Source organism: Chroicocephalus ridibundus, chromosome 16 (assembly GCF_963924245.1).
Source record: "Chroicocephalus ridibundus chromosome 16, bChrRid1.1, whole genome shotgun sequence".
NCBI lineage: Eukaryota > Metazoa > Chordata > Aves > Charadriiformes > Laridae > Chroicocephalus > Chroicocephalus ridibundus.
Genome location: NC_086299.1, coordinates 7,562,764 through 7,575,645, shown reverse-complemented (window position 1 = coordinate 7,575,645; position 12,882 = coordinate 7,562,764). Strand labels below are relative to the sequence as shown.

Sequence of the window (12,882 nt, the reverse complement as noted above, 5' to 3'; positions counted from 1 at the left end):
CAGAGGGCCGCATAACTGCTGTAGGGATGTGGTTTTGATTAGCAAACACAGATGAGTTCTTGGCACGTCAGAGTTTCCCAAATTGCTGTATTGTCTCAGAGCGGTACCCGTGGTCTGGGAGCCCATACTTTTCCTTGCCTTACGGCCTCCCTCACGTGCTCTCCACAAGATGGCAATCTTCCCTCCTTTCACAGTGTCTCTCTCCACCGGGGCACTTTCTCCCCAAGTCTCTCCATACAAAACAGTACAATTCTTGTCTCCATCCCTCCTCCTTGCTGCACGGAAGAGCAGTGCTGCAAAATAGTCTCCATTGCCTCTCCCCTGCCATGCCATGGTGCAGGGTGTTCTTCCAAGCCACTTTGTGTTTATGTACTTCATCATCCGCAGTAAAACTGCCTAATGGTGCTCTGCGTCTGGGTGTGCTGTGCGTAATCTTTCCCTAATACCTTGCTAGCTGGGTGGCTTCAGTTTTGAATGAGCAGTGACCTCTCTGCTTTGAACAGTAAGATCTCTCAGTGCAAACGCGTTGGAACTTGTTCCCTCCCTTTCCTCCTAATCCTCTCTATTTTTAACTCGTGAGCGGCAGGTGCCATGCAAGTTTGGCAGAGGGCTGCTGTCGTATCCTCCATGGGGACATGAGCCTCTGCTTCGCTTTGCTGTCTGCCGTGAGACCCTGTGTGCGTACCTTGTTGCTATGATGCCTCTGGTTGACGTGGGAGCAATGTCTCGGCTGGGACCCGCAGGCTGCTTGGGAGGCAAATCTCCTTGTTTCTGCTGTGTGTAATAGGCTGGCATCTGTCAGGCGCATGGCTCTTGGCTGGGTCCCTGCAGCCTGGCACAGGCCATTGCCTAGCTGGCAGTAGGCTGCTTTGGCTAATGCGAGCTGACAGGCACTCTCTGTGCTAGGAGAGCGGCTCCCCGCGCTTGCTCTCGCTTTGCGTGCTTCTGGCTTATCGGCAGCGAACAAAGCCCTTCCCTCTCAGCCAGCAGCTGTTGAGAGCATCGAAGCTGTCGGAGACGATGTTCTAGCTGGAATGAAAAACGGCTGACGGCCCTCTGGCACCAAGCGCCCTGTGGCTTCCAAACACACCCTGGGACCAGCCTGTATTTCTGCAGAGAATTAATGCTATCGGATTCTTATTTGGCTGCCACTAACCACAGCCTCGTGGTGTCTGCTGGGCTGGGGTGCTGAGGTTAGCTTCCCAAAATCTCAGAGTCTTCGGGAAAGTGTGGGGGGGGAGGCTTTTCTCCTGGAATGGTTCCAGTTAACTGTAAAAATCCATCTGTCCTGATTCTTCCTCCCCGATGAGCTCACGCTTCTCTCAGTGCCGTGTCGTAGGGGCTGTGTTCCAGCTGGCAAGGGTTGCATTCCTCGTCTTCTGGTCAGCGGCTTTGGGAGAAGCTAGGCTGAACTGCCTTCAAACTGAACTTTAAAACCTCCTTGCCTGGAAGGCAGGAAGCTCCCGGGCAGATCAAAGGAAAGGAGAGCCAGTAGGAACCAGGAGGCAGTTCAAAGGCTTCTGTTCTGCCCAGCCACTGGGATGACCCCATGGTGGTCACTGCCTCCGCAGGCTGGTGAGGAGCTCAGAGCGCAGAGCCTGTGAGTCTGGATGCTTGGAAAAGGCTGCCTCTTCCCTCCTCTAGAGCCCGGACAGGCATCGGAGAGCAGAGGTGGGAGGTTAAAGGGAAAAAACTGGGCAGGCATCAATAAGGGGTAGGTACTGCTGGGTGCAGGCAGGAGATGACACGATTTAGGCATTACTTGCAGCAAGACAGAAGGGCAGGAGGTACCAGTTTGCCTTGCCAGCAGCTGCTCCTGCTGCTGCTTGCTCTCTGTCCCCTCTGATTTTTGTGAGTGGGGGATTGGGCTCAATTTGGATTCCCTGGAACACACACACCCAGCTGCTTCAGATCATTTATAGTTCCCTGCGTCGTTTACAGTAAGAGGAGGTGTTTTTTTGCTGTGGTCTCTGCTGGTATAAACCATTGGTGTTTAAGGCTGGCAGTTCAACAGAATCAATCCCACTAATCACAGAGCTGCTTAGCTAGGAACCGACGTGAGATGTTAATGACATATACACGCGTATGTTCTGATTGTTTTATTCTGTAAAGATATGGTTGTTGTATTTGGCACAGTGAAAAAAGGCATACAGAGTCCCTTTCTCTCTCTCTCTCCCTCTCCTCTATCTTCTTTTACCTTCTTGGTTGTTCCCTGCCTCTTAACACAGGACTGAGATCTCATTACGTTTCGTTAATATCTGTGGCAGATAGTGGTGGGACTGTGAGGGATTGCAGGGGTTGGAGAGAGGAGGGGGAAAGAAGAAATGAAGCATATGGCTGTGAGAGCGAACGCACAACACAAACTGCACAGATAGAGCCTGAGATTTTGCAGGATTTCTGGTGACACTTCTGCAACGAAAGAAAAATGATAATGTATGTGGCAGCGGATGAAATGGATCTGGGGCTGCAGCTGTGGGGATCAAGTGAGATAAATCGAATGACAAATGCATCCCTCAGTGGAGATAAATATGCAGCACCTATAAAAAATAAATATTTTAGAAAGGAGGGGTGAGGGTAGGACAGGCTTCACCAGCAGAAGAATAGTTTCGCTGATGGTTCCTTTGTACTTGTTTGATGGGCTGTTTCTTTGTGGAAAGGGGGAAAGGTTCATTTTAACTCCCATTTGTCCAAGTTGGATGTTTGATGGCAGGTAGGTGTATGCTGGGGATAAAGGGAAAAGAGAAGCCCCTGCTGCTAGGTAATGGGGGACATTGTCCATGTGTGTGGCAGACAGCAGATCCTGCACCAATATACGCATCAGGAGAGCAGTGTCCTGACAGAGAGGGGCTGGGTGTGACTGTCACCTCTTGATTAACATTTAATACCTACCCACTTGGCATGTAAGATCAATCCAACATGTAGGCTTTAATGGAGGAAGACGTCTTGCTCCTTCCCCCAGCACTGTCTTCTGAGGCAGAACATTTGAGGCCGTAAGTAGAGAAGGCAGTATTGTATTTGCTGACTAGAAACCCTTTATCTCTATCATGATAGCATCTGCAGGTCCCAGCTGAGATGAGTGTTCAATTGTGGTTAACCATTTTCTTTTGCCTTGTTGGATCTGTTTCTCTAAATCAAGTGCCTGGGTAATGCGTGTGTGTATTATACGTGTATATATATATATATATGGCTCTAGCAAAGAGCCTGGCCTGCAGAATTTGGACAGCACGCCAGGGGCTTGTCTTGGGGTTGGTGAAAACTGTTAGCAGGCAGTGTAGTAGACTGGAATTCAAACTGTGAGTCAATCTGGACTCCCATCTCTCTCTGTGTCATCAAGAGCATCCACTGCTGCCTTAGTTTTTAGTTCGGACACGTCAGAACAGTGCAGTGGTGTTGGAGGGTGGTTTGTATTGGGAGGGGAAATCTTTGGTGCAGAGGTTTGCTTAAGGATGAGGCTACTGAGATTAAAACAGAAAACACAAAAACGTGCCCTGTTTGAAATCTCATAGTCTGAGAGTAGCGAAGTGTGTTTTGGGCACAGAGGGAGGGCAGGAGCAGATTCTCTGGGAGTAGGATGGTCCTTGCTCTTTAAGGCAGCAGTAGGGTTTGCGGTTTCCTGGCTCTTGTCCTGAGGGTTATGCATAAGGCTTTGGGTCTAAAAGAGAGAATTATCTAGGCACACGCTGCACAAGTCCACAGGGAGGGCAGATTTTTGTGTGATGGGTGTGTGGGTTTGTTCCCCTGAAAACTCAGTGGTGCCAGTTGGAATTGGGCTGGTATAGTCAGACATTAAGCAAACTTCACCCTGTGTGACTCTGCAGATGGCCGTCTGTCCTGACCCGCAGCTCTGCTGCTTAGTGGCACCACATTTTCCCACCAAGCTACGCCAGAGACCCTTACTCCCAGGCCACGGACGCTTCCACCCCGGTTTTAAGTCTCTTCTCAAACTCTGCCTTCAATCCCAACCATCAGTCTCATCCACAGCCTCTTGTATTTGGTATTCCCATCCCAATATCCAACGGTTTTCTAGTCTTAACCCGCAGACACCTTTCCCCATTCTAATCCTGGCTTCCCTGTGCTTTTGACCATCTACTATCCGCTGTTAACTCCTGGTGTGTGTGCATCTAGTCCACGGTCCCTCTTACTCTTTGGCCGAGCAGGAGACAGTGATATTGTAACTACAATGGCAGCTAGGAGCTGAGGCCCCAGAGAGCTGGCTGCTTCAACTCCACTGATACGTATTTTTTTTCAGAAAGAAGTAGTGTTAAAGGGTGCAAAGAGCTGGTTTTGAGCAAGGTCCCTGCACTGATTGTGTACAAACATCTGGCCTGTCACTGCAACTCTTTGCATCCTCCCAGCCCAGGGTGGCAGGACCCGCAGGGTTGAATATGGGCGATACTTTGGAGTATGGTATGAATTGAAGGGAAAAGATACCCCATGCTGTCTGTCACCGGGGGTGGGAAATGTGTTTTTGCTGATGGGATCTCTTTATGGAAATTATTACATTGCTTTCATTCTTCCTCTCCTTTTCCTCCTCCCAGCTAAAATCTTTCTTGAAGGAATGCAAGATTTCCAACTACTGCAAGCCTATCCGGCAGCTCCTGGAGAAACTGCAGGAAAATTCTGCCTACATCGCCAGCAGGCGTCAGAAAGCTACCTTCGGCGTGGCCAGCAGGGAGTCTGTGGTGAGTCTGCTACTTCGATTTGGGCTTCCTGGAAAGACAGTCAGGCTCCGGCTGCTGGGGTTGAGCGGGTGACAGAGGGAGGAGGGACAACGAGATCATGGAAAGGGAGCGTGTGGGGTGGGGCAGAGGTTCACAAACAACTGAACTCGGCAGGGCTCTGATGCTATAGCTGGCAACACCCTGCAGCCAAGAGCCTCATGGAAAACACAGTCGATAAATTACACCCTTCTATTATTTATAACACACACGCATGCATGGAAGCGCCTTGCTTTGCTGGGGCATCTTCTGTATTGAGAAGTTTCTTTGTTTTTGTCATCCCATTCCTGATACGTAGGTAGCAGTTTGTGCCTAAAGTGATAGGGCGGAATTCTGCCACCTCTTTAAGGGTTGTTTCCTCCTGGTCTGCAGAGACCAGTCTCCAGCAGTGTAGAACCAAGGCACCAGCAGACTGATATGTGGCAGTTCGGGATCCTGCGGCAAACCTTTCCCCATTTTCCTGGGCCCTTGTGGAGACAGAGCTGTAGAATCAGGAAAGTTCTGAGCCATAAGAACAGTGATGAGGCATCCTGGGCGCTGCAGTTGCTTCTCAAGAGGGAGGCTGGTATGTTCTTCTGTCTGCAGCCTAAGCATCCAGCCTGCTGAGAAAATGTTGAGCACATTTGACACGTAGAAAAGTTGCAGTGGCTCTGAGTGGCTCACCGCCCCGGTGGAGCAGTTGAGTTAAATGTCAGGATTCCACCTTAGTGATGAGATGAAGAGGAGTGGCTAAGGTGATGGTGGAAACCGCCCTCTTATCTTAGGAAATGAACTATAGCACAGCTAAAAGCCAGTATATTAGAGGGTGTGTTAGCTAATAGCTGGCCATCTGGCTAACAGGCTGAGAGATGCTCCTTTCTCCTTGTTTCCCCTGCTCCAGGACTCTGCCTGTTCCTCCTAGGAATGGTGTAGCATATTGTCAGGACGTTCCTTTCAGTGTCCTTGCTTGAAGCTTATTTTTCTTCTGCTTTGCTCCATCCTTTGAAATCCAGGCCCTATGTAATGAAGCCAAAGGGAAGGAAGCCTTTTTAATGAAGCTTTGTTTGTGTGTCCTTTGGGTTGGCCATTTTATCTTTGCTTATTATCCAGCACACCAGCCTTTGCAAGCCTGATAGCAGGTGAACTGTATGTGTGCATGTGTCTCTGTGTGAGAGGAAGTAGTGGGTCTGACTCTTCATTGCCTGGCAGGAGAGAAGTGGAAATATTTCTGTGTGCAAGGTAACTGGTGGGCCAGAGTGGTCTCTCAGTGGCCACACGGTGTTGTTGGACGGTCTGGAGTTCCGCATCATTGAAATCTCCACCTGTTGGCATGGAGCTGGGCATGGAGCAGAAGTTGCAGTGCTGACTAATTTGTCTTCAGACACTCAGGGGCGGGGACTGCAGGAAAATTAGCCTTTGAAATCCTGACATATCCATGCCGGGACACAGCAGCGCTATTCTGGGATTAAGGGGTTGATGGAACTGGGTTTGAAGTGACTAAGTAGTCTTTGGTTCTGTAAATGCCATTCTGGGTTGGACTGTTTTGCTAAAGGAATTATGCTTCCCGTCTGGAGTGAAGTGGTTAGGGTTTTGTTGTTCTGTATTTTTTTGTGGGCAACGCTGTGACCACCCACCCACTCTGCAGAGGTAGAGATTTCAGCCTCTAGGGTTCTCCGTGAAACAGATGGGCTGGGGAAGGTCGTCGGCAAAATAAAACAGAGTTTCCAACAACTCTGCCACTGTCTGCTTTTCCCGGCAACTCTGGCTGCAGTCCCTTGTGTAAGAGCTAAATGATTATTTTAACATCTTGCTGCCTGTGGGTCTCCTAGTTGACATTGGTGCACCTGCTTTCCCAGGGACATCTGGGTGGCCGAGTAGCATGAATCAGGCAGGGCTGGCTCTGGAGGGGCAGCGAGAGGCAGCCTGCTTCGAGTAAGGGAGGGTGGTTAAGGGAAGGAGGCACCAGTTTGCCAACCCTGTTTGGAGATGGTTGTTCTGCCGTTTAAGAGGATAGAGCAACAGTGTGAAGTGCTGCTCAGGAGGCTGCCTGTGCAGGCTGTGTTTTTGCGCTGTGTTATAGACTCATAGAATGGTTTGGGTTGGAAGGGACCTTAAAGACCACACAGTGCCACCCCCTGCCCTGGGCAGGGACACCTCCCACCAGCCCAGGTTGCTCCAAGCCCCGTCCAACCTGGCCTTGAACCCCTCCAGGGATGGGGCAGCCACAGCTTCTCTGGGCGACCTGGGCCAGGGGCTCACCACCCTCAGAGTGAAGAATTTCTTACTGATACCTCATCTAAATCTACCCTCTTCCAGTTTGCAGCCATTACCCCTCGTCCTATCACTACATGCCATTGTAAAAGTCCCTCTCCAGCGTTTCACTGTGGGAGAAGGGAGCCTTTCTCTTCCTTCAGTTAATGGGATATCAGCGCTCCTGGGAGCGGAGGAAACAGCCCACTCAGTACTTCTGCGGGGTGGAAGAGCCATAGTGGCTTATCTTTTGTGCCCAGAGGGCAGAGTTTGTGCCCAGGTGGCACCGTGTTTTCCCCCTACTCCTTTGCAGGCAGATGGTGTAGATTCCCAAGAAGGGCCAAAGCTCCCACAGAGACTGGGCTTCCCAGAATGATTTGGAGGGTCCCTGGAAGTCTGGGTTGAGTTTGCCAGGCTGTCTCCAAGATATGTGGGGCATTGGCACTTCTCTTGAGCAAACACTACCAGAAAAGGGAAGGAAAAGAGGGGGGGTGAGGGGAGAGGAGGTATTTGCATGTCCCCCTTGCCAGCAAGAGCAATTGAAAGCAAATGCTCTCTGGTATTCACATCCATGCATTTGTGCCTGCTCCGCTGTAGGGAGCAGAGCCCAACTTCTGAGCTAATTCTTCCATGCAACACGCTGAAACGCGGCTTTCATGGAGGGGAATTACAGAGAAATAGGTTTAAATGAGGGGAATAAAGGTTGTGAATGTGATCGGGTCTGGACTCCTGAGTAGCTGGTGTGCTTTAGAAAGCTGGATTTTACCTAAGGGTCTATATTATATAATTTTCAAGAAGAAACAGCCTGAGGATTGAATTTAGTGCTGCGGATGGAGCACGGTGGTGCAACGTTTAGCTTTACGTGGAGGGACTATGGAGACATCCCTCGTTGCATCCCAGGAACTGTTGTATGGAGGGATAGGCACACCAGATATGTTTGGCCTGACTTCTTCCACGTTATTTTAAGATTGAGAACTTTACTCTTTTTTTTTTTTTTTTTTAAAGAAGCAGATCAATGTTTGAGAGTCGGTGCTTTTTGGAGCTAAAGGGAGCCAAAAAAAAGTGGAGCCTGCAGATGAAGTTGAATCCAGCTGCGTAATGCGCAGCTCTGATTTTTACGTCCGTCTGCACTAGTGTGGGCCCTGGGTTGGCAGGGAGAAGGCAGCGAAGGACCCGCAGCGTGTGCTGGGCTGTGTTACAGCTCCGTGGTTCCCGGGGAGACCTTTGCGCTGAGCCAGGGAACCTTTGTTTGGGAACAGCACAGCCCAGCAGGCTGTTAGGCTTAATGACATGTGAAGTGAGGGAATGGGCTGATGGAAAGCATTGCCTCATTTCCATGGGGTTTCCAGATCTTCCGCGTTCATCCTCGTCTCACATTTCAGATGGGAGGTTTTTCTGGAGGGTGGGTGATGATCCGTGGTACATTTGTACAGGTGCTAGCATTGTGGGCTTGATCCGTGTTGGGTGTTGCCTGACAACACAGTGATGCACAAGCAGTAATAGAAGGAGAATTGCAAATGGTTAAAGTGGGCATGATGGCATCCACTCTCAAAATTCCTGTTGAGGTGTTCTGACTAGAAAGATGGGAGTGTTTTAGTGGTCTTTTTTCTCTCTGGATTCCAGGACACTTTAAAACCAAAAGAGCTGTATTAGACAGAACAAATAGACTTTTGCCCTCTGTAAGAAGAGTCTTTCTAAGAAGCCGTCCATACCAAGCAGCATCTACAAATTGCCTGAATACAGCTGGCAGCCTGATATGAGCCTGATCTATAAATGGGGTGACTTTGTACTCCTCGGGAATTACTCCTCTTGCCATAGCGGTGTCTCAGACCGACAGTAACGCTGTGCTGTCTGCTGGCTGGCGTCTCCGCTAGCAAGTGCTGCTGGAGTCGGCGGTCCATCGGCGGTGCTTTCAGGCTGCCTGCCGGGGAGGAGACCGGGGAGCAGACGCAGGCTCCAGCCGCACAGACCTGGAGCCGTGTTACAAACAGTCCTGGGGGGGAGGGGGGGGGACGTGTTGTGAGTCTGGGACCCGTGATTACCAGAAAGGGCCTGTTTGGCTTGATGCAGTATTGATAGTGCCTGTTGAAGGATGCATAAATAGATTCTGCGCCATTAAAGTGCAGGTGACACAAGCTGGTCGTCATTTAATTGCCAAAGTTCAGCTCCTGGTGCCAGCTGCAGAGACCACAGCTCATCTCCACTTCTCTCCCAGTGATGGGCCACATCAAGAGTTGGCGTAGACTGATGCATTACAAACTTGCGTATTTGTCTAAGCTGGGGGCTCTGCGCTGCTGTCCGTTGCGAAGAGCTGCTCTTTCTGTCTTGTTCATACACTGCTCTTTAAACAAACCTTTTCCCCCACCCTGGCTCACAGGCTGCAGCCAACGCACTGTAACTCCCTAGTTTTGGGGCTCCGCTCCCCAGAAGTAGTTGATTTGGGATCTGCTGAAGAATATTTCCTGTGTTTTCTGCTGTGAAGATGGTCTGGTCTTTTGTTCCCACCCTCAGACAGGAGCACTGTGTCTCCACAGCTGCCCATACAGACCTCTGGATTTGTTCTCAGCCCTGGGTTCAGGATACTCTTTTTGGATCTCTGTTGACCTTTGAGTGTATCTATGCTAACCTTTGTTCCTGTTGCTCATTCCCTTCCTCCTTTGCCTGTTCCAATTCCTGCTTGTGCGTCGTGTCTTTCTGCTTACGTTAGATTGACTTTTTACTGTGGGGTAACGCAGAGCCTTTGGGCACCGTGGTAAGCCACTTAACAGGTACAGTTCTGCGTGGGTTTTAAGTTAAAGAGATGTTGGCAGGTTAAGAAGAATGAATTTTAATAGGACATACCACCACCCCTCTTTCGGCACTAACATGCCAAATGATGGAAGCGTAAAAGAATGTTTAACTGTTTAATTTGCTTCCCACCACTTACGGTGTTTGCACCTCCTGATTCTCCCTGCTTGGACAGCAGAAACAGGTTCGGCACTTCTTCGTGCTTCCCTCTCTCAAGGTTGGGATGAGTCCAAGACCCTGCAGGGGAATGTTTGTTTCAAAAATAAACACTTGGCTATAGAACGGGGGGAACAGGCAATCAGACACCTTTGGTACTTCGGTCTTGTAAATGCTTGCATGAGGTTTTTCTGAATTAAAAAGCAAGAACTGAGCAGGTGATCAAATGCCTCCATTGAAGAAGCAGGAGGAAAATGGTGTCCTGATAGATCCTCTGATCTGTCCCTGGGATTCCTATCTTCAGGTTTCAGTTGAAGTAATTTCTTTTTCATTACAGTAGGCTGCATCATCTGACTTGACTTCTGTGTCAGTGTCTTCTCACTAGAGCTAGAGTAGGAGTGAACGTTCAAGGCCAAGATAGTAGTCGTGGATCCCAGAAGGCATTGAGCTGATTTTAGGAGAGCCTCAGCAATTCTGAGAATCAGGGCTCTTCTAGAAGGGAGAAATAGGAATCTGGGAACCCATGTTTCAGGCCACCACACTGAGAAAATTTGGTGATCTTCCATAAGCTAAAGCATCTTATACACCACCATATAGATGCTCCTTTTTTGAGGACTTTATGCTGTCCTTCAGTGCCATTGGTATCCTGTGCTTTGCTATCGCATAGGCAAGCTGTTGCATTAGCCAGCCTGTCCCATTTCATCTTTTGACTTTCTTTAATTTCCCTGCAGTGCCCGGGCATTGCTTTACCTAAGGAGAGTTGTCAGTCACACCACTCCTGACTCAGTAGTTGCTTAAAGGCCTGTGCCTGAATTCAGACTTAGTCCTGCTTGCATTCTTAGTCATGGTTGCCAATTTCCTACCCAGAAGCTGGGAAAAGGTGGTTTGGGAAAGGGTCTTAACCTCTGCTCTTGACTCTCTGTGTTTGCCAAAGTTGTATTGGAAAACTGCTTTGAGAACCTTTCTTAACTTTGCACCCCCTCTCTCCACAGGAACAATGGGAGAAGCAGGTCAAAGAGGAGGGAACACCTCTGACCAAGTATTATACTCAGTGGAAGAAGCTAAGAGAGAAGGAGATACAACTGGAAATCAGCGGCAAAGAAAGAGTAAGAATGAAATGTCTAACTTACTGAACGTCATCTGTGCTATGGGAAGCCAGGAGAGCCATGTCCTGGCAGCAGGATGATGGCTGCTCAAAACCGGCTCCACTGGTGTGAGCTGAAATTAGTTTGAGCTGTGTGAGTGCATAGGCTGGGCGTTTTTGGAAAGAGCAGGAGTGTGGCTGGACGGCAGCCTAGCCGGTGTCTTCACTGCGTCCAGCTCTGAAGCCCCTCAGCACAGGAAAGACATGGATCTATTGAAGCGAGTCCAGACGAGGGCCACAAAAATGAGCACCTCTTCTATGAGGACAGGCTGAGAGAGTTGGGATTATTCAGCCTGGAGAAGAGAAGCCTCCAGGGAGACCTTATTGTGGCCTTCTAAGTACTTAACGGGGGCCTACAGGAAAGATGGGGACAAACTTTTTAGCAGGGCCTGATAGGAAAGGGGGTAATGGTTTTAAACTAAAAGAGGATAAATTTAGACTAGATACAAGAAATACATTTTTTACGATGAAGGTGGTGAAACACTGGCACAGGTTGCCCTGGGAGGTGGTAGATGTGCCATCCCTGGAAACATTTAAAGTCAGGTTGGATGGGGCTCTGAGCAACCTGATCCAGTTGAAGATGTCCCTGCTCATTGCAGGGGGCGTTGGACTAGATGACCTTTAAAGGTGCCTTCCAACCAAACTATTCTGTGATTCTGTGATTCAGCTCCCTGCGGATTTGTCTTGCTGGGATTTCTAGGAGCAACTTCTGTGTCCCCTGCCTGGAGCCTGTTCATATGCCCAAGTTAGAGGGTAGGTGAGGCGGGGTGAAGGAATGCTAGGTTAAATTTCCTTCTGTCATTATTAAGGCTCACGCTGCTCAAGACGCGTTGGTACAGCAGCAGCCTTTGTAATTCAAGACTAGGAAGCTGAAGACAGTAGGGACAGAGCGATTGCGTGTACCGGCAGGGGGAGGTTGGGTACCAGATTCGATTGTCTCTGAGCAACTGGGGCAGTAGCTGTATTGTGGACGTTACTTTTGGAACAAGCATGTGATGTAGTTTCGAAGTTTAGACTGTACACACAGTTCCTGTTCTGTGTGTTGGGGCACTTTACATTGGGCAGTTTGCGTTGTTTCTTGCAAATTGCTTTGCTTTCCTGATAGTAAATCAGAGTGTGTTGAGCTCGTGGAGGCCTTTAGCCCTTTTTCCATCTCTGCAGAACGTGGCTGGATTGCCAGTCTAAAACCTAAATTTGCATGAAAGTGAGGGGGGGAAGATGCCTCTCTTAGCAAAGGGAACATCAGAGATGAGTTCTGTTTTGCACTTTCTCGTTTCACCCGTGTGGGGGAGGCTGGTTGTGAGGTGGGACTTGCTGTCTGGACAGAAGTGCTCAGGCTGCCGTTTCCCACATCTCCTGCCCAAGGGAAGGCTCCTTGGCCAGTCCTCATGGCACTGTGCTCTGGGATGCAGAAGAGCCGGGGGGGTGGGAGCTTGTTTGCATTAGGAGTCTAAAGGAAAGCTGTCTCGATGCTAATGCAATGAAAGTGGCTGAGCTAGGCTCTTGGCCAGGGAGCAGGAAATAGATATAATTGGTGTCTCCAGCGTATGGTGGGGAACAATTAAAATAATCGATGGGACATGAGGATGATTGGCTCTGAGCCAAGTCCCAGAGCGCAGTAGAAGACCTGGGAGATCCTAGAAATGCTCGGTATCGTATACTAGCCTGAGATAAGGAAAGGAGGCTGGAATTCCCTGGGGCAGCCGCGCAGAGGGAACAAAAGGCACACTCGTGTTCTGGGCAAACCCAGCAAGAGAATGTGGCCTTTACAGAAAGGAAATTGGGGAGGGGGAGCTGTGAGTGGGGCTAAGCTCTTGCCCAAAATTGACCCTGCTGGTGTGAGCTGAC

The 12,882-nt window shown here is 49.6% G+C and overlaps 1 protein-coding gene across 1 annotated transcript in view; it reads left to right on the top strand.

Moving 5' to 3' along the window:
• NOC2L (NOC2 like nucleolar associated transcriptional repressor) overlaps positions 1-12,882 on the top strand; it is a 51,188-nt gene that overhangs the window by 24,341 nt on the left and 13,965 nt on the right. Inside the window, exons 15-16 of the mRNA XM_063353929.1 lie at positions 4,539-4,682; positions 10,883-10,996. Of these exons, the coding sequence (XP_063209999.1) occupies positions 4,539-4,682; positions 10,883-10,996 (258 nt within the window). The remainder of the gene's footprint in view (positions 1-4,538; positions 4,683-10,882; positions 10,997-12,882) is intronic.